Below are 26,240 nucleotides of genomic sequence, written 5' to 3' on the forward strand. Positions count from 1 at the left end.
AGGAGCGCAAACACTGAAAGGAAACTTCAGCTTTATCAAAGTGGGAAATCAGACATATATAGGTAATAATAGCAAGCAAAAGACAGCAAGGTGCGGCTGGGAGGGTCAAATTCCATATAGGTGCAGCTTCATCTGCATCTCCTGCCGGCATTGGGGTCCCTCTAATTATCCAGCTGCAGCTACACCGGCATCTCCTGCCGGCATTGGGGTCCCTCTAACTATCCAGCTGCAACTACACCGGCAGCTCCTGCCGGCATTGGGGTCCCTCTAACTATCCAGCTGCAACTACATCGGCAGCTCCTGCCGGCATTGGAGTCCCTCTAACTACCTAGCTGCAGCTACACCAGCAGCTCCTGCCGGCATTGGAGTCCCTCTAACTACCTAGCTGCAGCTACACCAGCAGCTCCTGCCGGCATTGGAGTCCCTCTCACTATCCATCTGCAGCTCCTGCCGGCATTGGGGTCCCTCTAACTATCTAGCTGCAGCTACACCAGCAACTCCTGCCGGCATTGGAGTCCCTCTCACTATCCATCTGCAGCTCCTGCCGGCATTGGAGTCCCTCTAACTACCTAGCTGCAGCTACACCAGCAGCTCCTGCCGGCATTGGAGTCCCTCTCACTATCCAACTGCAGCTCCTGCTGGCATTGGGGTTCCTCTAACTATCCAGCTGCAGCTACACCAGCAGCTCCTGCCGGCATTGGGGTCCCTCTCACTATCCATCTGCAGCTCCTGCCGGCATTAGGGTCCCTCTAACTATCTAGCTGCAGCTACACAAGCAGCTCCTGCCGGCATTGGGGTCCCTCTAACTACCTAGCTGCAGCTACACCAGCAGCTCCTGCCGGCATTGGAGTCCCTCTCACTATCCATCTGCAGCTCCTGCCGGCATTGGGGTCCCTCTAACTATCTAGCTGCAGCTACACCAGCAACTCCTTCCGGCATTGGAGTCCCTCTCACTATCCATCTGCAGCTCCTGCCGGCATTGGAGTCCCTCTAACTACCTAGCTGCAGCTACACCAGCCGCTCCTGCCGGCATTGGGGTCCCTCTCACTATCCATCTGCAGCTCCTGCCGGCATTGGAGTCCCTCTAACTACCTAGCTGCAGCTACACCAGCCGCTCCTGCCGGCATTGGGGTCCCTCTAACTATCTAGCTGCAGCTACCCAAGCAGCTCCTGCCGGCATTGGGGTCCCTCTAACTATCTAGTTGCAGCTACACCAGCACCTCCTGCCAGCATTGGGGTCCCTCTAACTATCCATTTGCAGCTACACCAGCAGCTCCTGCCGGCATTAGGGTCCCTCTAACTGTCTAGCTGCAGCTACACCAGCAGCTCCTACCGGCATTGGGGTCCCTCTAACTATCTAGCTGCAGCTACACCAGCAGCTCCTGCCGGCATTGGGTTCCTCTAACTATCCATCTGCAACTCCTGCTGGCATTGGGGTCCCTTTAACTATCCATCTGCAGCTCCTGCTGGCATTGGGGTCCCTTTAACTATCCATCTGCAGCTCCTGCCGGCATTGGGGTCCCTCTAACTATCCAGCTGCAGCTACACCAGCAGGCGGCGTAGCTAAGGAGCTGTGGGCCCCGGTGCAAGTTTTACAATGGGGCCCCCCAAGCACGCTATACATAACAATTGATACGGCGCACCAAAACCTGCCAATGGCAACTGCAGTATCAGAGGTGCAAGAAGGGGATGGGGAACAGGTTGTTAATGATTACCACTATTCAAAGTATCTATAGAAGTGATTATTATGAGCACAGGACCAATAGAGCGCTAATACTGTAGTTGAGGCAGGGCCCTTTGGGGCCCCTCTGGCCCAAGGGCCCCGATGCGGTCGCAACCTCTGCAACCCCTATTGCTACGCCCCTGCCAGCAGCTACTGATGGCATAAGGTCCCTCTAACTATCTAGCTGACTAGCTGCAGCTAGTTTGGTCAGGTGATAGATATGCAAGGCTCTGATTTGCTAGTCATGATCATGTGCTAAAGCAGGACGTGATCACAGCAAATCAGAGCTTTGCAAATCTATCAGCTGATCAAACAAATCCCATGCTTCTCCATGAGTTCTCCTAGATATGACCAACACTATAGCAGCTTTGTACTGCAAATAACAAATGTAGCAATTACTACCTCCAAATAACACATGCAGCCTTCATTAGCCCTTAAATAACAGATGCAGCAATCATTACCCTCAAGTAACAAGTGTAGCAATCTCTAAAATAATTAACTCTGTTCACAACATTTTTAAATATTTGAAATATTTGCATACTTGCTAACTGACCAGTGTTAGGCCTGGGGCACACCAGAGGAGTTTTTCTGAGCGTTTTGAGTTTTTAAATCTGCTGCTAATGTTATCCTATGTGTCTGTGCACACTGGAGCAATGAGGTTTTGTAAAAAACCCCATAGCATTACATTGGGAAGAGGTTTTGAAACCTCTAAAAGCTCTTCCCAATGTAATGCTATGGGGTTTTTTACAAAACCTCATTGCTCCAGTGTGCACAGACACATAGGATAACATTAGCAGCAGATTTAAAAACTCAAAACGCTCAGAAAAACTCCTCTGGTGTGTTTCAGGCCTGAGGGCTGGTGCACACCAAAACCCGCTAGCAGATCCGCAAAACGCTAGCAGATTTTTAAACGCTTTTTTTTATTTTTATGAGGCGTTTTGCTAGCGTTTTGCGGATTGCTGCTGCGGTTTTCAGTATAGTAGATTTCATATATTGTTACAGTAAAGCTGTTACTGAACAGCTTCTGTAACAAAAACGCCGGCAAAACCGCTCTGAACTGCCGTTTTTCAGAGCGGTTTGCGTTTTTCCTATACTTAACATTGAGGCAGAAACGCACCCGCAATCCAAAAAATGCCTCACCCAGGCATTTTTCGTTTCTGCAAAACGCCTGCCGCTCTGGTGTGCACCACCCCATTGAGATACATTGACCAAGCAGATCCGCAGCCGCAAGCGGATCTGAAAACGCCCAAAAAGCCGCTCGGTGTGCACCAGCCCTTAGGGCTGGTGCACACCGAGCGGCTTTTTGGGCGTTTTCAGATCCGCTTGCGGCTGCGGATCTGCTTGGTCAATGTATCTCAATGGGGTGGTGCACACCAGAGCGGGGGGCGTTTTGCAGAAACGAAAAATGCCTGGGTGAGGCATTTTTTGGATTGCGGGTGCGTTTCTGCCTCAATGTTAAGTATAGGAAAAACGCAAACCGCTCTGAAAAACGGCACTTCAGAGCGGTTTTGCAGGCGTTTTTGTTACAGAAGCTGTTCAGTAACAGCTTTACTGTAACAATATATGAAATCTACTATACTGAAAACCGCAGCAGCAATCCGCAAAACGCTAGCAAAACGCCTCATAAAAATAAAAAAAAGCGTTTAAAAATCTGCTAGCATTTTGCGGATCTGCTAGCGGGTTTTGGTGTGCACCAGCCCTTAATGCCCGAAACTGAACAAGGGGAATTCTAACAGCTGCTGTAGACAAGCACAGCGTACACAAAGGGCATTTCAATATGGAAGGTAGTCTTAAAGTTTAATCAACATGATTGGTTTGAGAATTTGCCTTTGGGTATACCTGGCCTTTAGAATATTTAAATGCTTGGAATCCTGCTTACGGTTGGCATTACCAAGGGTGCTACTGGTCATCCAGCTTTCGGATAAAATAATTTTTTTTAAGCAGATAGGAATTTGGAAACCGCCATCTTTAGTTCCTAATTGAAAAAAAGCGCCTGTTTCCTAGCTTTAATGATAATTTTTTGGCTTCACAGGGGCCTGAGACATCCCCCTACAACAAACATTCAACCAAAGCAACTAGAAAGAAGCAGAACTGGTTCTAGGTTGATGCCTCAGAAAGTGGGGTCAGCAAGCTCCGCCTTTCAAAAGGAAATAGAGATGTTCTCTAAACTGTGTTGCATGTTGGAGGTGAGGACCTCCTAGAACTGAGGCAATCACACTAAATGGGATACAAAAACGAACAAAACATTGCCAGAAGTTTTATGTCTTCCCCCATAAAACTAAACGCTAGGAACGTATAGGGGACCAAAAGAGTCCCCTATACTTTCCTAGTGGTTATGGGTCATCCTGAGCTGCTTCGGTATTCTGTTTGTTCTGGTCCAACCCCAATCCCATAGAGCCATATCAATCCCTGCCATGCACTGAGAAGGACCAAAATTCCAAAAAAGGCTGTGTGCATGTTGGGTTGATGTGGCTCTGTAAAATGTAAAGGTATAGGCTTGCATACTGCCATACTTTTTGAAAAATGTTCTAATGATGATTTAATGAACACAGCTCAAATTAATTGACGGGACTGAATCAGGAAAGGTGTGGTTCATCAAGCAGGGCACATTTCTCCATTTCTCCAGCCATCCTCAACACCTACATGGATATTTACATGGCGAGAAAAGGAACAGCCTGCTTGAGAGTGCAAGCCCCACTAGTGGGATAAAATACACACCCAGCATTTAAATAAAATGCACCTGTCTACCATTGGAGGATGTTGGTTTCCATAATAGCTTGCATGCAACTTATTAAGTACTCGTCCCTCCCACTGCGAAGAAGTTATCCCCCATGGGAGGGGCCCTAACACTAACTAATCCTAAACTTTGCATATGCATAGCCTGGGTGCGCTACCAAGCAAAAATTGAAAATTGTGCAAAGGTGAATCAGCGCATCACCAGGCCGCCTCCGAATGGCCACCAAGCAGAGGTGCGCTGAGCCCCCCCAAGAAACTACAAATGCACCTTGAAACCAAACAGAAGCTCTGCATAAACATCAATAAGCAATGCTATTAAATGGGAGAAGCTGACCTACATGGATATGGCCCTCGAAGACTGGAGTTGGACATCCCTGCTCTAGATAGTTCCTCTCATTTCCGACCATGGATGTCACCACAAGAAGTGAAGATGATATCACGGCCACATGGACCCTGTCAATTATTATTTTTTTTCCATGTTATATCTAAAACTAGAAAAAAGTTTTGTAGCACAAGTGTTATGTTCTACCTTGAGTTACATTCCTGACCGTGGAAGTTGCAGAAGATCAGCATGTCCTCCAACTGATGCCCCATCTCAATCTTCTGCTCATCCGGGAGTTGGTTGAACTCAGAAGCAAACTTGTTGAAGGCACTGGCGTACTGTATGCTTTCATCTTGATATTCCGAGGAGGCGTTGACATGCGATCGGTTTCTACGGTGGATCATTTCAAGACCAGAGTCCTGCAAGACCGGAATTGGAAAACTCTGATTTCAATCAAAAAACTCTGGTACCACCAATCAGTTTATTGAATAAGCCATTCTTGTGTCCTTTCTACCTAGTAGCATGACCCGATATGCAGGGTTCCTGGGCTAATCCGAGTAGGACTATTTCTGGTAATTTTGGTACCCTAAGAAAGATAACCAATCAGTGTCAACCCACCACCCTTGTTGTAAAGAATAATCTGTCTCATTATGAAATACCGGTTATATTTCTCTATAGGATAGAGCATCGGTTATCTGGCACCGACTGGGATTGGATGATCCTACATAAGGGTGCTTTCTGGTTGCTTAAGACTCAATGTTAAAAATAGGCCTAGCTAATACAGGACCATACACCCCTCTACACATACCAGGAACCCTGAATTAAAAGTCCAAATACAATAACTAAAAGTATATAAACTTGGAGGAGCTGTGGAATCCAGTCTTTAAAAGGACACTGAACGCAACTAAAAAATGCAATACTGAACTTACCTGGGGCTTCCTCCAGCCTCCACCCCCCCATAGCCCACAAACCCCCCTCGGCCACCACAGGGTCCCCCCTGTCCTCCGTCTGGCGGTCTCGTTACCTACGCAAGCTCGCCAGGATTCGTGCGCAGCTGCGCAAGGAAGGCCGTCTGCACACCCGTCTCAATCACATGCCCGTTGCCGTGAGGGTTCTGCACATGTGTGGTTCATTCTTTTGAGAATCGCGCATTTGTAAACACACATGAAGGACTAAGAATTTGGCCTTCACCACTGTGAGTACTGCCGACGATTTTGCTGGTTGGTTGAGACTGCTGTCTAGTTAAGTGCTGAATAACCGGGACTCTACTGTATATCTACCTTACCAAATTCTCCAAAGGGTAACAAATCGCAGTGCTTGCATTTCCACTAATCATTAAGATTAGTGTGCACCCCGACAATATCACTTTGCACATTTTCTATTTATTTTTATGTCATAAACACTGATGGATATGGATAGAAGTTCAGCAGTGATGTTATCAACTTTCATACCTGATATATTTTGTTGTGCATGCCTGCAGAACATTGTACAGTTCTATATTGTTGAATATTATCCTAGGAATGCAGAAGTGTTGAGACAATGAACAGAAAAACAAATGTGACACAACTACACACTTAATTTACACACTTAATTAAGACATTGATACCACCTGACAACAATTTTATCATAACGAGGAAAGCTACATTTTGCTAATCACAGATGCTATAAAACAAGCAGGCTACCTGTCCAGTTATCTATCAAATCACAGTTATGTTTCCTTCTAGACTATAGCTTTTAGCTGTGTATAAATAACTCCACGAAAATAGTTCTGCTTGGCATCCTTTCCAGAAACTTTCTCCAGCAGGTGGTGCCCTTGGCAACTGCCTAGACTGCCTATGTCTAGAAATGTCTTTGACTAACAGAGTTCTCGCTATAAAAGTGAAGACCACTACAACATCTCAAGAGACAACTCAAAAGCCCATACGCCATTCACCTTTTCACCTGAGTTTTCTCCTTGGTGATATTTTCATAACTTGTAAATAAAAATACTCAAAATACTTTGGATAGCAGTTTTTCAACTACTTTTTACTACCTTTTCAATTCCAAAATGCATGAAAATGTATTTTAAATCCAAGATGAAGAATTATCTCCTAGGAGAAAACTTAGGAGAAAAAGTTAATTGAATATGGGCCCTTGTAATAAAATGCCTTTTTAAACAAACAGCAAGCAAGAAAATACTCAAAATAATTTTGATGGTACTTTTTCCTCAACTTTTAGGTACTCTTTCAATTGTAAAATGCTTAAAGAGACACTGAAGCGAGACTAAATCTTGCTTCAGCTCTCATATATAGCAGGGGCACGTGTGCCCCTGCTAAAACGCCGCTATCCCGCGGCTAAACGGGGTCCCTTCACCCCCAACCCACCCCCCGCAAAAGTTGGTCGCTAGGTTGGTCGTAGAATTTCCCTTCCTGGAGGCAGGGCTAACGGCTGCAGCCCTGCCTCCAGTCGCGTCTATCAGACGCGCATCTCCGCCTCTCCCCGCCCCTCTCAGTGAAGGAAGACTGAGAGGGGCGGGGAGAGGCGGAGATACGCGTCTGACAGACGCGCGTGGGGCAGAGCTGAGGCGGCTAGCCCTGCCCCAATGCGGAAGCGCTCCCCCGCATTACGGAGGGGATTTGGGGGGACAGGGACCCCCGTTAAGCCACTGGATAGCGGCGGTTTAGCAGGGGCACAAGTGCCCCTGCTATATATGAGGTCTGAAGCGAGATCTATTCTCGCTTCAGACTCTCTTTAAAAGTTATTTTAAAAAGAATATGAAAACTATCTCCTAGGAGATAACTCAGGAGAAAAAGTTAATTGCATATGGACCAAAAAGTTTGATTTGGACACCTGCTTTCAAGACCAGTAGAGATTTGAGTTGCCCAGGAACCTAATCAGTAAAAGAGAACTTGAGATGTTAGTTCATTCATGTTCTTCAATGTTCTCCAGCCCCGAAAAAAAATTGTAAATGAATCCCAAACTCTTTCTATCTCTCACATACACTCACACACAACCTGTAGACTAAGGGGAAGAAGAATGAGTTTAGAAGGTGTCTGGAAAATCAGACCTGCAGTGAAGTAGCCATAGCAAAGCTTCTTTGTAGGGCCGATAGCCTGACGCTGTTCAGATTGCATATGGTAACGGCCGGGAACTTGAGCTTGGCACTGGAGATGAGCATGATCTTCTCGTGTGAGGGGTATGTGTAGTAGGTCATCACCATCTCTGTACACTGCCAAAGGGCACAACACAAGGCAAAGGTCACGAAGGACAACCAGACCAGGCGACGGAACCAGTGCCTGGATCGGAAGATGTTAGGGATACCGTGAGCCGAAGTGTGCTGCAGGACAGTCTGGCCAAGCCTCCTCAGTGTCCTGGCATCGTAAGAAGAGGGCGTAAGCACCTTCATCTCCGAGTATCCCATCTTTAGGTCAACTCACAGCGATATGGAACGGAGGAACTAACTGCCTGACTTAAATACCTCAGGTTACCTATCTTGAAGGCTCTTAAAAAGTCAGGAGCTCTAATACCCAGAGGTATCAAGGGCCTCTAATCCATCTTTCTTCTTTGCTGTGATGACCTGTTACCTTAGTGATGTCTACAATAATGACCTAATTATATTTATAAGTCACAGGTAGCCTTTTCGAGATGGTGCTTCTGAGAACCAATTAAAAGAAAAGTGAACATTTGATTATGCCTGGTATATTGAGCTTTTCAGTTCTGTTGGGAAAATTATTGATTTGGCTCTTTTCTGTCTGCCACCCTTTAATGGTGTCATGGCACACCGTATTTATTGAGGCCAGTTTTACACCTGGCCAGTGCATTTGCGTTGCAGTGCCCCGCCCTCGTATCATTGCCACGCAACTCTGGCAATAAAAAAATCAACCATATGACCCTGCGGCAGAACGTGCCAACAGGGTCATATGCATATTAGCGGTGCTCCCCCCACCCCCGGCAACCCGCAACCCCCACTGCCCCTTGCCCAGCGACCTACTCCTTGCTGGATAGGAAGTACATCACTGGGATTCCTGGTTTGCCCACCGTATTCAAGTTTTTCATGCATGCGCTCCACACCGCCACTGCCAACATGTTTAAATTTCCTGTGTCGTCCATTAACCACTTGAGGACCTAGGGCTTTCTACCCCTTAAGGACCGGCCACTTTTTTTCCATTCAGACCACTGCAGCTTTCACGGTTTATTGCTCGCTCATACAACCTACCACCCAAATGAATTTTGGCTCCTTTTCTTGTCACTAATAAAGCTTTCTTTTAGTGCTATTTGATTGCTCCTGCGATTTTTACTTTTTATTATATTCAGCAAAAAAGACATGAATTTTGGCAAAAAAATGATTTTTTTAACTTTCTGTGCTGACAGTTTTCAAATAAAGTAAAATTTCTGTATACATGCAGCGCGAAAAATGTGGACAAACATGTTTTTGATAAAAAAAAAAAACCATTCAGTGTATATTTATTGGTTTGGGTAAAAGTTATAGCGTTTACAAACTATGGTGCAAAAAGTGAATTTTCCCATTTTCAAGCATCTCTGACTTTTCTGACCACCTGTCATGTTTCATGAGGGGCTAGAATTCCAGGATAGTATAAATACCCCCCAAATGACCCCATTTTGGAAAGAAGACATCCCAAAGTATTCACTGAGAGGCATAGTGAGTTCATAGAAGATATTATTTTTTGTCACAAGTAAGCGGAAAATGACACTTTGTGAAAAAAAAAAAAAAAGTTTCCATTTCTTCTAACTTGCGACAAAAAAAAAATGAAATCTGCCACGGACTCACCATGCCCCTCTCTGAATACCTTGAAGTGTCTACTTTCCAAAATGGGGTCATTTGTGGTGTGTGTTTACTGTCCTGACATTTTGGGGGGTGCTAAATTGTAAGCACCCCTGTAAAGCCTAAAGGTGCTCATTGGACTTTGGACCCCTTAGTGCAGTTAGGCTGCAAAAAAGTGCCACACATGTGGTATTGCCGTACTCAGGAGAAGTAGTATAATGTGTTTTGGGGTGTATTTTTACACATACCCATGCTGGGTGGGAGAAATATCTCTGTAAATGACAATTTGTTAATTTTTTTTACACACAATTGTCCATTTATAGAGATCTTTCTCCCACTCAGCATGGGTATGTGTAAAAATACACCACAAAACACATTATACTACTTCTCCTGAGTACGGCGATACCACATGTGTGGCACTTTTTTGCACCCTAACTGCGCTAAAGGGCCCAAAGTCCAATGAGTACCTTTAGAATTTCACAGGTCATTTTGAGAAATTTCGTTTCAAGACTACTCCTCACGGTTTAGGGCCCCTAAAATGCCAGGGCAGTATAGGAACCCCACAAATGACCCCATTTTAGAAAGAAGACACCCCAAGGTATTCCGTTAGGAGTATGGTGAGTTCATAGAAGATTTTATTTTTTGTCAAAAGTTAGCGGAAAATGACACTTTGTGAAAAAACACAATTAAAATCAATTTCCGCTAACTTTTGACAAAAAAATAAAATCTTCTATGAACTCACCATACTCCTAACGGAATACCTTGGGGTGTCTTCTTTCTAAAATGGGGTCATTTGTGGGGTTCCTATACTGCCCTGGCATTTTAGGGGCCCTAAACCGTGAGGAGTAGTCTTGAAACGAAATTTCTCAAAATGACCTGTGAAATTCTAAAGGTACTCATTGGACTTTGGGCCATTTAGCGCAGTTAGGGTGCAAAAAAGTGCCACACATGTGGTATCGCCATACTCGGGAGAAGTAGTACAATGTGTTTTGGGGTGTATTTTTACACATACCCATGCTGGGTGGGAGAAATACCTCTGTAAATGGACAATTGTGTGTAAAAAAATCAAAAGATTGTCATTTACAGAGGTATTTCTCCCACCCAGCATGGGTATGTGTAAAAATACACCCCAAAACACATTATACTACTTCTCCCGAGTACGGCGATACCACGTGTGTGGCACTTTTTTGCACCCTAACTGCACTAAGGGGCCCAAAGTCCAATGAGTACCTTTAGGATTTCACAGGTCATTTTTGTTTCAAGACTACTCCTCACGGTTTAGGGCCCCTAAAATGCCAGGGCAGTATAGGAACCCCACTAATGACCCCATTTTAGAAAGAAGACACCCCAAGGTATTCCGTTAGGAGTATGGTGAGTTCATAAAAGATTTTATTTTTTTGTCAAAAGTTAGCGGAAATTGATTTTAATTGTGTTTTTTCACAAAGTGTCATTTTCCGCTAACTTTTGACAAAAAATAAAATCTTCTATGAACTCACCATACTCCGTACGGAATACCTTTGGGTGTCTTCTTTCTAGAATGGGGTCATTTGTGGGGTTCCTATACTGCCCTGGCATTTTAGGGGCCCTAAACCGTGAGGAGTAGTCTTGAAACCAAATGTCGCAAAATGACCTGTGAAATCCTAAAGGTACTCATTGGACTTTGGGCCCCTTAGCGTACTTAGGGTGTAAAAAAGTGCCACACATGTGGTACCGCCGTACTCAGGAGAAGTAGTATAATGCGTTTTGGGGTGTATTTTTACACATACCCATGCTAAGTGGGAGAAATATCTCTGTAAATGACAATTGTTTGATTTTTTTACACACAATTGTCCATTTACATAGAAATTTCTCCCATCCAGCATGGGTATGTGTAAAAATACACCCCAAAACACATTATACTACTTTTCCTGAGTACGGCGGTACCACATGTGTGACAATTTTTTGCAGCCTAGGTGCGCTAAGGGGCCCAACGTCCTATTCACAGGTCATTTTGAAGCATTTGTTTTCTAGACTACTCCTCGCGGTTTAGGGCCCCTAAAATGCCAGGGCAGTATAGGAACCCCACTAATGACCCCATTTTAGAAAGAAGACACCCCAAGGTATTCCGTTAGGAGTATGGTGAGTTCATAGAAGATTTTATTTTTTTGTCAAAAGTTAGCGGAAATTGATTTTAATTGTGTTTTTTCACAAAGTGTCATTTTCCGCTAACTTGTGACAAAAAATAAAATCTTCTATGAACTCACCATACTCCGTACGGAATACCTTTGGGTGTCTTCTTTCTAGAATGGGGTCATTTGTGGGGTTCCTATACTGCCTGGCATTTTAGGGGCCCTAAACCGTGAGGAGTAGTCTTGAAACCAAATGTCGCAAAATGACCTGTGAAATCCTAAAGGTACTCATTGGACTTTGGGCCCCTTAGCGTACTTAGGGTGTAAAAAAGTGCCACACATGTGGTACCGCCGTACTCAGGAGAAGTAGTATAATGCGTTTTGGGGTGTATTTTTACACATACCCATGCTAAGTGGGAGAAATATCTCTGTAAATGACAATTGTTTGATTTTTTTACACACAATTGTCCATTTACATAGAAATTTCTCCCATCCAGCATGGGTATGTGTAAAAATACACCCCAAAACACATTATACTACTTTTCCTGAGTACGGCGGTACCACATGTGTGACAATTTTTTTGCAGCCTAGGTGCGCTAAGGGGCCCAACGTCCTATTCACAGGTCATTTTGAAGCATTTGTTTTCTAGACTACTCCTCGCGGTTTAGGGCCCCTAAAATGCCAGGGCAGTATAGGAACCCCACAAGTGACCCCATTTTAGAAAGAAGACACCCCAAGGTATTCCGTTAGGTGTATGGCGAGTTCATAGAAGATTTTATTTTTTGTCACAAGTTAGTGAAAAATGACACTTTGTGAAAAAAAACCAATAAAAATTAATTTCCGCTAACTTTTGACAAAAAATAAAATCTTCTATGAACTCGTCATACACCTAACAGAATACCTTGGGGTGTCTTTTTTTCTAAAATGGGGTCACTTGTGGGGTTCCTATACCGCCCTGGCATTTTACAGGCCCAAAACCGTGAGTAGTCTGGAAACCAAATGTCTCAAAATGACTGTTCAGGGGTATAAGCATCTGCAAATTTTGATGACAGGTGGTCTATGAGGGGGCGAATTTTGTGGAACCGGTCATAAGCAGGGTGGCCTTTTAGATGACAGGTTGTATTGGGCCTGATCTGATGGATAGGAGTGCTAGGGGGGTGACAGGAGGTGATTGATGGGTGTCTCAGGGGGTGGTTAGAGGGGAAAATAGATGCAATCAATGCACTGGGGAGGTGATCGGAAGGGGGTTTGAGGGGGATCTGAGGGATTGGCCGAGTGATCAGGAGCCCACACGGGGCAAATTGGGGCCTGATCTGATGGGTAGGTGTGCTAGGGGGTGACAGGAGGTAATTGATGGGTGTCTCAAGGTGTGATTAGAGGGGGGAATAGATGCAAGCAATGCACTGGCGAGGTGATCAGGGCTGGGGTCTGAGGGCATTCTGAGGGTGTGGGCGGGTGATTGAGTGCCCTAGGGGCAGATAGGGGTCTAATCTGATAGGTAGCAGTGACAGGGGGTGATTGATGGGTAATTAGTGGGTGTTTAGGGTAGAGAATAGATGGAAACACTGCGCTTGGGTGGTGATCTGATGTCGGATCTGCGGGCGATCTATTGGTGTGGGTGGGTGATCAGTTTGCCCGCAAGGGGCAGGTTAGGGGCTGATTGATGGGTGGCAGTGACAGCGGGTGATTGATGGGTGGCAGTGACAGGGGGTGATTGATGGGTGGCAGTGACAGGGGGTGATTGATAGGTGATTGACAGGTAATCAGTGGGTTATTACAGGGGAGAACAGATGTAAATATTGCACTGGCGAATTGATAAGGGGGGGGTCTGAGGGCAATCTGAGCGTGTAGGCGGGCGATTGGGTGCCCGCAAGGGGCAGATCAGGGTCTGATCTGATGGGTAACAGTGACAGGTGGTGATAGGTGGTGATAGGGGGTGATTGATGGGTAATTAGTGGGTGTTTAGAGGAGAGAATAGATGTAAACAATGGATTTGGGAGGTGATCTGATGTCGGATCTGCGGGCGATCTATTGGTGTGGGTGGGTGATCAGATTGCCCGCAAGGGGCAGGTTAGGGGCTGATTGTTGGGTGGCAGTGACAGGGGGTGATTGATGGGTGATAGGTGATTGGCAGGTGATTGACAGGTGATCAGTGGGTTATTACAGGGAAGGACAGATGTAATTAATGCACTGGCGAATTGATAAGGGGGGGGGGGGGTCTGAGGGCAATCTGAGCGTGTGGGCGGGTGATTGGGTGCCCGCAAGGGGCAGATTAGGGTCTGATCTGATAGGTAACAGTGACAGGTGGTGATAGGGGGTGATTGATGGGTGATTGATGGGTAATTAGTGGGTGTTTAGAGAAGATAACAGATGTAAACAATACATTTGGGAGGTAATCTGACGGCGGGTTTGCGGGCGATCTAATGGTGTGGGTGGGTGATCAGATTGCCCGCAAGGGGCAGGTTAGGGGCTGATTGATGGGTGGCAGTGACAGGGGGTGACAGGGGGTGATTGATGGGTGATAGGTGATTGGCAGGTGATTGACAGGTGATCAGTGGGTTATTACAGGGAAGAACAGATGTAATTAATGCACTGGTGAATTGATAAGGGGGGGTCAGAGGGCAATCTGAGCGTGTGGGCGGGTGATTGGGTGCCCGCAAGGGGCAGATTAGGGTCTGATCTGATAGGTAAAAGTGACAGGTGGTGATAGGGGGTGATTGATGGGTGATTGATGGGTAATTAGTGGGTGTTTAGAGGAGAGAATAGATGTAAACAATGGATTTGGGAGGTGATCTGATGTCGGATCTGCGGGCGATCTATTGGTGTGGGGGGGTGATCAGATTGCCCGCAAGGGGCAGGTTAGGGGCTGGCTGATGGGTGGCAGTGACAGGGGGTGATTGACGGGTGATTGATGGGTGATTGACAGGTGATTGACAGGTGATCAGGGGGATAGATGCATACAGTAAACAGGGGGGGTGGTCTGGGGGGGGGGGTCTGGGGAGAATCTGAGGGGTGGGGGGTGACCAGGAGGGGGCAGGGAGCAGGGTGGGGGATAAAAAAAAAATAGCGTTGACAGATAGTGACAGGGAGTGATTGATGGGTGATTAGGGGGGTGATTGGGTGCAAACAGGGGTCTGGGGGGTGGGCAGGGGGGGGTCTGATGGGTGCTGTGGGCGATCTGGGGCAGGGGGGGGGGGGGAAATCAGTGTGCTTGGTGCAGACTAGGGTGGCTGCAGCCTGCCCTGGTGGTCCCTCGGACACTGGGACCACCAGGGCAGGAGGCAGCCTGTATAATACACTTTGTAAACATTACAAAGTGTATTATACACTTTGTATGCAGCGATCGCGGGGTTAACATCCCGCCGGCGCTTCCGTATAGCCGGCGGGATGTTGCGGCGGGTGAGCGGCGCCAGGCGGAGGCGGAGGATCGCGTCACTGATGACGCGATCGCTCCGCCCATGCCCCTACAAGGACCGCCGCCAATTGTCAATACGGCGGTCCTTGCGGGGTGCACTTCCCGGCCGCCAATTGTACATACGGCGGTCGGGAAGTGGTTAAGTTACATTATCGGGCTATGCTAGTGTATGGGGAGGTTTGTAGTCTCTTACTGCACCTCCCTTATTTATGCATCCCCCTCCGTTCACCTGGAAACAGCTCCAGTATCCTAACATGATCGGTGCCCTTGACCGAGTCGCCACACATGTGCTTTATGCCGGGTCAGCTCCATGACCGCGCTCCACTCTTGTCATAATCAATGCTGATGTGTCCCTGGCGCACATTGATTATGACGAGTTGGGAGCGCGGTAACAGGGCCGACTCAGTATACAGCATGTGTGCCGCGACGGGTCAAAGGGCACCGACCATGTTGGGATACTGAAGCCGCTTACAGGTGAATGGAGAGAGACACAGCCACAAGAGAGGTGCGATAAGAGACTGTACACCTCCCCATACACCAGTATAGTGTTCAATTTTATACCCCTCAAAAATAAAAGCCCTCCCCGAAAATAAGCCCTAGCGCCTCTTTTGGAGGTAAAATTGATATAAGACAGTGTCTTATTTTTAGGGAAACACAATATGAGGGTAGTGACGTCTACCTCCCCAAGCTTGAAGTACTTATGATTCCATTGTTTTTAACAGTGGACAAGGACAGATGGCAGAGGGGAGGTCTTGCAGCCCCACTTTTGGTAATTGCCCTCCATGGACCATGAGGCTTGGTATTATCTACAGTGCAATCCACTGTAATTCCGACTTGCATGGTGAAAGAGCTCATGCAGAGTGTGGGTGGGGTGGGGTCAGACACAGTCTTTTATTAAAAAAAAAATGTGTTTTTATTTCCAAGCAGGACTTTAAAAACAATGCCTTACTAAATCAGGGGTGTGTCTATGAGGGTGGTTAGATGCCTGCACCCTTCCACCATGTGATTTCAGTCTTGGACCTTGTTTACACTTGCAAGCACAGATGGCCGTGAGATCAGAACACAATGCATGCGATCGCACTTCATCTGCGTTGCCATGCAGTGAATGCACTACAGCGAATGGGTCAGTGTTGCATTTGCTGAAGATACATGCAGCAGTGCGAAATCTCAGGTGAAAGGAAATCCAAACGCTCTGATACCCCCAGGAGCAGCACTCACTGGTGCTGGATCCAGGGCCGGTTTAAGCAGCAATGGGGCCCCAGGGCAAAATAAACCTGGGGGCCCCCCCCCCAACATATACCCCGGAACAAAAATCGGCATTAGGGGACCTTTTTTGCAGCTGGTATAGTCAGGGTGTGAAGTCCCAATCGGTCGGAGCTCCACATTCTGGCTATCCCAGCCTGCATGGGGGACAAGGGGTTAAAAAGTTTCAGGAAGGGGGACCCAACATAATTTTTTTTTTTTTAAATTCCCACACTCTAAACATAAAAAAAAAAATTGGAAAAATAGGAAAAGATGCCAGGGATCTTCATACAGCCATATTGCGGCTGTATAGCGATCCCTGGCCAAAGCGCTGCGGCTGCGTATGGACCCCCTGGAAACCCCGTCAGGAAATTTATTGTGCTTTCGTTTGATGCATGTAAAATGACACTACCGTTAGGTTTGCTACTAAAAGTGACATTTACCGCATTTAAAAGTATACTTTTTTCCTTCTAAACTTTAAAATCGATTTTCTCAAAAACTATAAGGTCTTTTTGAATAATTGTTTTTTCCTCTTATTCCTAATGATCTCCTTAACATATCCTGCAAATTTAGGGTTTCTAGCAATTAAGGTGGATTTGCTATTAACCATTAAAGTCGGCAGGTTTTTAAATGTATTTTTTTTCCTTTGAAACTTTAAAATCGATTTTCTCAAAAACTATAAGGCCGATTTGCAAATTTTTTTTTCCTCTTGTAGCCACTGGGGGCCCCTACAAGCTCTGGGGCCCTGGGGCAGCTGCCTCCTTTGCCTTAATGGTAGCGCCGGCCCTGGCTGGATCCAGTCAACCAGGCCATAAACGAAATAAGGAAGGGATGGGGCAGAGGGATCTGTACACGCCATCATCAGGAAATGCAGCTTACTTAGAACAGAGAGGAACACACAGACAATACAGGTAATTACTATACCATAGAGATCATTGCATCATTTTACAGACAGTGACATCTTGTGGTTGCTTTACTATACTGCAGTTTAGGTAATAATGTTATTAAACCTCTCATAGGAAGGAAATCTGCAGGCTTAGTAGAGTACTAAAAGCTGGTATGCCGGCTTTTGTAATGTAATAAGCCTGCAGATCTCCTTCCTTACTTTGTGAGTGGTATCAGGGCTGTGTTTGGCCATTTTGGCACCCCAGGCAATGCACCTTTTGTCTTTCTACCTCATTCTTGCAAAAAGGAAGATCATAACAATCAGTTTTGTGGGCATCAATAAGAAACTGATAGTTTACAAACTTGTAAAAGATACAGAAATTATTACCAGGCCATATACATCTCACTGGCCTAAACTCACTAAACCCATATAAAAAAACACTTCCTATAATAGTTTTGAAGGGTGTGTATCCAATTTATAAACATGATACTGTTTATGTACAGCCTGGGTTTTTACAGGTAAACAGATCTCCGGTTAACGAACAAGATAGGGACTGTAGGTTTGTTCTTAACCTGAATCTGTTCTTAAGTCGGAACATTGTGCCATCTTTGTCCCCTGTACCTCCTCTGAGCCCCCTCTGTGTCAACTCTGCCCTTTGTACCTGTTTATACATGTTTAAAAGCAATTTTTTCTTTAATTTTTTTAAAATCAATTTTCTCAAAAACTACAAGTATAATTTGAAAATTTTTTTGACTTGTTCCCATGGAAACAGAGAATCCATGCCGATCGTATTGGCGGGTCGTTCGTAAGTCGGGCGTTCGTTAGTCTGGGACTACCTGTATTGTCCTGGAAATCAATTCAGAGTTGGAACAATCGACACAGTAGTGCTCATTTAGGTATTACCATCCATTTTTTTCTTAATGGGACAAGCAGTTGGCTTTAAAAATTCCATAAAGTACAGTGTGCTAAGACTACCTTTGTGGGGCCCCCCTCCTACAGTTGTTACCCCAGGCATCTGCCTGGTTTGCCTGTGCATAAAATTCACCCTGAGTGGGATACTTTATCGCACTGCTGCACAGAGCACACAGTGTGAACGTCAGACAGGCCAGTCTATGCACTTCTGATGTTCTTGAGTGTCGCACATCATACGTGTTGCTGAAATGTGCACAGCAATGGGTCTAGTGTGAATGAGGCCTAAAGTAACACCTGTGTCCCCTGTTCACACCTGTTTTTGTCATTTGTATAACGTGCACACTGTGCGTGGCTGTGCTTTATGCTAGTCTAGAGAACTATCATTTTATGATCTTCCTTAGCAGTAGTCTTGTCTTTAAGTACATTTTAATGAACTAGTTCTTATGAATAAATAAGGTAAATCCTCTGTGATATCTGACCTAGTTTTCTGACACAAGGAGAGGTGATCATCGATAAGTCCCTGTTGTTCTGGGCCGCTCAGACTGGAAATGACGCCCCTGTTTACTGACAACAGTCCGGGGTTGGATTTTGCGCTTTGTGGAGAATCTACGATCAACCTTGCAAACGTAGCATTGAAAATATAGCAACTGTATAGCAACTTCTAGAGACAAAACACTCTGCATTTGCACATATGTACGTGCATTAGCCGATGCAAAGTTCCAGTGCGCCTGCGCTTTCTAAGTAGCACCAGTTTTGGACGTGGCATGTTTAATAGGGCAGACGCTACCTCTGCGCTCTGTGAATCAGATGAGTTCTGACTGAAAGGGGGGTCAGACTTACAGTGCATCCCAAAAAGCATCCACAGCGGATCAGTTTTTTCAAATTTGTTTATGTTACAGCCTTATTACACATTGGATTACAGTATATTATTTTTTCATCAGAATTGTACACACTACACCCCATAATTATTGGCAGTATCCACTGGCGTAACAATAGGGGATGCGACCCCTGCCGTCGCGGCCCGCTCAGAGACTTTTTGGAGGCAGGAGGGGTCGCAGCATAAGAGGAGAGCTGTGGCAGATCAGTGGGGAGGGGGGAAATTTCCCCCCCCCCTCCCTCACCTCGGGCTCTCTTCTCAGCGCTCCCCTCCTGCAATCATTGGTGGTGCTCGTGGCAGCCGCGGCGGCGGCAGGCAAGCTGAGCACATACCTCCTTCTGGCCAGTCTCTCCGATCACTAAATGCTTTATGGAACTTCCTGTGTAAACAGGAAGTTCTATGAAGCACTTAGTGATCGGAGACCTCCGGCCAGAAGGTGGTATGTGCTCAGCTTGCCTGCCGCCGCCGCGGCTGCCACGAGCACCACCAATGATTGCTTGCAGGAGGGGAGCGCTGAGAGGAGAGCCCGAGGTGAGGGAGGGGGGGGGAATTTCCCCCCTCCCCACCGATCTGTGGCCACAGCTCTCCTCTTATGCTGCGATCTCTCCTACCCCCAAAAAGTCCCTGAGCGGGCCCTGGAGGGGGGGGGCTGGAATTTTTTTTTTGCAAGGGGGCCCGGGGCTTTCTAGGTATGCCCCTGGCAGTATCAACAGAATTACCTAAGCTGCAGTATAGTAAAGCAACCACAAGATGTCCCTGTCTGTAAGATGGTATGTTGATCTCTATGGTATTATGTTTTTCCTGTAGTCACTCTGTGTTCCGTGTAAGCTGCATTTCCTGATGGTGGTGTATGCTTTATCTCTGCATGTTTTTCTTCAGTAAAGGGTTCTAACTTGTTATACAGGGTGTCTGTCTGCATGTACACACCACTCTGCTCCAACAATAATGATAACATGCAAAAAAAAAGTTTACTTGAGGTTTTGAAAAATGTATTAAAACATTTGGTTGGACATGATTTGGAAAGGCACACACCTGTTTATATAAGGCCCTATAGTTAACAGTTCATATCAGAGCACAAACTAAGCATGAAGTCAAAGGAAATGTCTGTAGACCTCTGAGACAGGATTGTCTCGAGGCACAATTCTTTGGAAGGTTACAGAAAAGTTTCTGCTGCTTCTATGAGCACAGTGGCCTCCATCATCCATAAGTGGAAGAAGTTCAGAACCACCAGGACTCTCCCTCAGCTGGCCGGACATCTAAACTGAGCGATCAGGGAAGAAGGGCCTTAGTCATGGAGGTGAACAAGAACCCAATAGTCACTCTGTCAGAGCTCCAGAGGTCCTCTGTGGAGAGAGAAGAACCTTCCAGAAGGACAACCATCTCTGCAGCAATCCACCAATCAGGCCTGTATGGTAGAGCGGGCAGCCGTAAGCTACTCTTTAGTAAAAGGCACATGGCAGCGCACCTGGAGTTTGCCAAAAGGCACCTAAAGGACTCTCAAACCAGCCCTTTTCCACTACAGCATTTGCGATTGCTGAATCGCAAAACCGCAAACCGCTATTTTAAAATCGCTACGGTTTGCCTTTTAACATAGGAATCGCGGTAGGTAAATTCCACTACCATGATTCGTTTTTTACTAAATCATGATCGTGCCGTGGAGCGATTATTGCTGCGATTTTGCTATGCAGTGCATATAAATGATGAAGTGACTGCACCCTCCCACCCTCTTCACAAGAACAAAATTCGGATTTAGGCTCAAACCAAGGAGGAAACGTAGGGGTGGACATAAGAGACGAGGGAATAAGGGGCAGACTGCGACCACGACGCAGCCAGCCATATCGGAGAACCTGATAGTTGTTAACATCTCGTCTTGTGTCTTGACTCCCGCACAGACCTCTGCCCTCAATCTGGGACTGTCATATGCACCAACGAATACCCCTGACCCATTAGAGGTGGACTTGGAATTACAAAGATTTTTTCGTTCCATTAAGCTTAAATATTTCTTTTCGATACCCAGGACTTTTGATTTAGTTCCTCCTCCCTCTGATGTAGAACTGGAGATATTACAGCTCCAGGATACCAACCTTAGGTTAAAAAGTCAATTGACTTATTTGTGAAGAGGGTACAAACTGAGGTGGAATCACTCTTCAGAAATCCGAGACTTATGGGTCTCTCCACACGGAGGAATATTACTCGGGAACAACAACAAGCCTTAAGGGAACTTTCAGATAATCCACTCATCACAATTAAGCCAGCGGACAAGGGTGGGGCGATAGGGGTGAAATCATGAGACAGCTTTCTGATGAATCTACTTATCTAAAACTGGATGGTGATCCACTAAGTGAGATCCAAAAACGCCTGGAAGCTGTGATATCTACAGCTGTGCAGACTAAGATAATAGATGAAAAATAAGCTAAATTTCTCGTGCAGGAACATCCGATTACCCCGGTACTTTATATCTGTCCAAAAATTCATAAGCAATTAGAAAACCCTCCAGGCCGGCCGATTGTAGCAGGGGTAGAATCAGTATTCTCCCCGGTAGCTAAATATCTAGATCAGGTGTTGAGACCATATGTCTTAGGTCTTAAGTCATATTTACGTGATACCCAAATGTTTTTGAATATCATCCGTAATATGGAACCATTACAGGGTTCATGCTTGTTGGTGACGTTGGATGTGGAGAGCCTCTACACCTCCATCCCACATGATGGGGGTGTAGAGGCTATTCATCATATGTTAGAAACGGCGTCTGATTTTTCAGACACTCAGATTAAATTTATTTGTGATCTGTTGAGGATTGTTTTACAGTTTAACTATTTTAGGTTTGATGATACTTTTTATTTGCAGGTCAGGGGTACGGCAATGGGGTCGAATGTGGCCCCGTCCTACGCAAACATCTTCATGGGAGTGTACGAGGAGATGTTCGTATACACCAATGGGTTATTTCAGAAATACGCCAAACAGTGGCATAGATATATAGATGATGTTTTTTGCGTGTGGGCGGGGCCACATTCGACCCTGGTTACTTTTGTCGATGAACTGATGGGCAGATGTCCAACGATTAGACTTACCATCCATTCATCTGTGGAAGAAGTGAGCTTTCTTGACACATTGGTGAGACGGAGTGGAGACAGGTTAATCACCGACCTCTATGTTAAGCCGACGGATGTGAACTCCCTTCTCCATTACGGGAGTTTCCATCCGATGGCTACTAGGGGTTCGGTTCCCATCAGTCAATTCCAGAGGATAAGTCAAATAGTTGAGGATGAGGGGATGCGGGCCAGGAGACTTGACGAGATGCAAAACAAATTTGAAACTAGGGGATATCCAACACATATCCTACAGAAGGCACGTGCCAGGACTACTGGACAATCTGGGGGACAGAGGAATAGACAGCGGATACATAATCGTATCCCCTTTGTCACTAGATACAACACCCATAGTTCTAATATATCAAGGATTATACGATGCCATTGGCATCTATTGACTGATAGCTTCCCTGAGATTGAGCAGTTTAGGAACCCCCCCACTTATATCATATAAAAAACCACCGACACTTAGGGACCGGTTAGTGCATGCGGATATGACCTCAAATACTGGTACAGTACAGACACACAGAAGGGGGACTTATCCCTGTCTAAACTGTGTTCATTGTAGTTCTGTAATTAAGGGTTCGTTTTTTACACACCCTCACCAAGGTACTAAAATTTTAATAAAGGGGTGGCACACATGTGACTCAGACTATGTCGTTTATGCCCTTAAGTGCCCGTGTGGCCTACTATACATCGGACAGACTACTCAGAAACTTAAAAAGAGACTGTCATCACATAAACATGCCATTAGGGAACGACTTATAGATCAGGCAGTACCATACCATTTTGTACAGGCAGGTCACCATGTTAGCCAACTAAGATTTATGGTCATTGAACAGGTTACACAATTAAGAAGAGGGGGTGACCGATTGAAAAAACTGCTTTGGAGGGAAGCGTGTTGGATTAAAAGACTGGACACAATGGAACCTAGGGGCTTAAACAGGGAACTTGACCTGTTGCCCTTTTTGTGAATTGGTTCCATTGTGCCCAGCCTTAACCATATTATGGTATGTTTTGTTGAGATCTATCATTTAAGTATCTAATGTTTTATAGTTGTGTGCCTTAGTCCAGAAGGCCCTGATATGGAGAATAGTGAATACTATATATAATATAGAATCCCCTCTCTCTACTGTCCCCCCTTCCTTCTTCCCACTCTCCCTTCCCCCCTCTTTCCCTCTTACCCTTCCTTCCTCTCCTCCCTTTCCCCTCTGTTTATTCCTCTTCCCTTTTCCCTTTCCTTCCCCTCCTTGGTCTGTTTGCCAAAATAGCTCGGGTTCTTGATCCAATATTAAGTGCTGCTAGTGTTTATTTCTACAAATCAGCCATGTACTAATTATGCATCTGATTCGAGGCGTATATGTGGATTATGAGATGCGATAGATGTGCCATATATGTGGATGACTAGACGTGATAGATGTTATAGATGCATCTGAGAGGATGCGTATATGCGGGTAATTGGACACAATAGATATGCCACATTAGTATAGACAGCGCTGATTGGTCGGCGCTCCGGGCCTCCTAAACATCTGATGGGTGACGTCGGCGGCTATCAGCCGCTTGCGTCTCCCTAGTATCCGCCTAGACGTGCCGGGACGGCGCTTAGGCGCCGCCCCTGGCGCGACGTCACTCATGTTCCCCATCAAGTCCGCCGAGAGCGGACGGGTGGAGTGGGAGTGATGATGGGCGGACCAAGGAGGTCATGGAGCATTCGACCAGGAGGGGGTGAAGGGATGGGAGGGTTTAACCTGTGTGTCCTATCATAGCAGCCACATGTAAGTTCCCCATCAGGTCCGATATAGCAGGATCATCATGATTGGTGGCTAAAAATTTGAATTGATTGGCTGTTGTTAACCATGTTTGCTATAAATGTCAGTGTATGTTTCCTATGATTGTTACTTCCAGCTAAGCTTGATAAAGAGGCGTGCAGCCTTAAAACGTCGCATTACTTTACTGGAAATGCTTTGACAAATAAAAGAGCAGAAGAATTATTTAGATGGTGCCGGCTTCTTCTATTCTGCTATGCAGTGCATAGCATAGCAAAATTGCAAATATCGGGGGAAAAAGAACTTTTGCTGAAACGCAATCGCTAGCGATTGCTAGTGGAAAAGGGCCCTCAATATTTTCTGGTATAATGAGACAAAGATTGAAATCTTTGGTGTGAATCCCAGGCGACACGGTTGGAGCAAACCAGGCACCAGGCCAATACCATACCTACAGCAGGGCCGGATTTACCATAAGACACTGTAGGCTTGTGCCTACAGGCGCCTGATGATGGAAAGGCGGCCCATTCTCCACTCCCGGAACGCCTCTCTCCCGCCTTCCCTATGCAGAGTCTTAATAAGAGTGTAAACAAGAGGTTTTCACATGTGGTTCTTGGCACAGGATCTCCCTCCATTCAGGGGCACCTCTAGCTATTTAATATGGAGGGTACTTCTGGCTACCTAATACTAAGGGGCATCTGTAGCTACCTATGATGGGCAAGGAAAGATAGAAGTGACAAATGGGACATCCAATACAGTTGTGATGCAGTTTTGTGGGGGTTTGTAGGTTCATGGAGGGTGAAGTCTAAGGTGCCAGGACATCTGTGCCTACAGACTCCTGTGATGTAAATCTGGGCCTGACCTACAGTGAAGCATGGTGGTGGCAGTGTCATGCTGAGGAGATGTTTTTTGGCGGCAGGAACTGGAAGACTAGTCTAGATAAAGGGAAAGATGACTGCAGCAATGTACAGAGACACATATACCCCTGCCTACATATACTGGGGACATATACACCTGCCTACATATACTGGGCACATATACCCCTGCCTACATATACTGGGGACATATACCCCTGCCTACATATACTGGGCATATATACCCCTGGCTACATATACTGGGCACATATACCCCTGCCTACATATACTGGGCATATATACCCCTGGCTACATATACTGGGCATATATACCCCTGGCAACATATACTGGGCATATATACCCCTGGCAACATATACTGGGCATATATACCCCTGGCAACATATACTGGGCATATATACCCCTGGCAACATATACTGGGCATATATACCCCTGGCAACATATACTGGGCATATACTGTATACCCCTGGCAACATATACTGGGCATATATACCCCTGGCTACATATACTGGGCATATATACCCCTGGCTACATATACTGGGCACATATACCCCTGGCTATATATACTGGGCACATATACCCCTGACTACATATACTGGGGACATATCCCACTGGCTACATATACTGGGCACATATACCCCTGGCTACCTATACTGGGCACATATACCCCTGGCTACATATACTGGGCACATAAACCCCTGGCTACATATACTAGGCAACTATACCTCTGGCTACATATACTGGGGACTACTATACTCATGGCTACTTATACTGGGGACACCTATAGACCTGGCTACTTATGCTGGGGGTACCTATTTTGGGGGAACTGCTGTCAGATTATCTGCATTTTTATGGAACCGCTGTTATGTATTTTGGGGAACAGCTGCCAAATTATGTGTATGTTAGGGGAACGGCTGCTGCCAGATTACGTGTATTTTGGGGAACTGCTGCCAGATTGTGTATGTTTGGGGGACCACTACTGCCAGCCTATATGTCCTTTGGGTGTTACATGTATTTTGGGTGATCCGCTGCCAGGTTTCGCGTATTTTGGGGAACTGCTTCCAAATTATGTGTATGTTGGTGGAACTGCTGCTGCCACATTGTCTATTTTGGGGGAACCACTTCCATATTATCTGTATTTTGGAGGAACTTCTACCAGATTATGTGTCTTTTTGGTGAAATGCTGTCAGATTACATCTATTTTTGGGGGATACACTACGGCAGAGCTCAAACTTCCTCGGCAGACCATTTACATCACTGCTAAGGTCATGTATATTTGGCCCCACCCATGACCACGCCCACGAGTTGCTTGACCACACCCATTTACGCCGCGCGTAGCAGGAATTCTCCGAGTGATTCCACTCACTTCTTTTCCCAGGACTAGACCCCTGATTACTACTATTCAAAGTACTGAATCTATAGAAGTCATTATTATGAGCACAGGACCAATAAAGAGCTAATACTGTAGTTGAGGGAGGGTCCTTCGGGGCCCCTCTAGCCCCGATGCGGTCGCAACCTCTGCAACCCCTATTG

The 26,240-nt window shown here is 46.0% G+C and overlaps 1 protein-coding gene across 1 annotated transcript in view; it reads right to left on the reverse strand.

Moving 5' to 3' along the window:
* The window catches only part of LOC137527820 (degenerin unc-8-like), a 175,890-nt gene that overhangs the window by 54,287 nt on the left and 95,363 nt on the right, over window positions 1-26,240 (reverse strand). Inside the window, exon 2 of the mRNA XM_068248764.1 lies at window positions 4,989-5,200. Within this exon, the coding sequence (XP_068104865.1) occupies window positions 4,989-5,185 (197 nt within the window). The 5' untranslated portion in view covers window positions 5,186-5,200. The remainder of the gene's footprint in view (window positions 1-4,988; window positions 5,201-26,240) is intronic.

The sequence above is a fragment of the Hyperolius riggenbachi genome, chromosome 8 (assembly GCF_040937935.1).
Source record: "Hyperolius riggenbachi isolate aHypRig1 chromosome 8, aHypRig1.pri, whole genome shotgun sequence".
Taxonomy (NCBI): Eukaryota; Metazoa; Chordata; class Amphibia; order Anura; family Hyperoliidae; genus Hyperolius; species Hyperolius riggenbachi.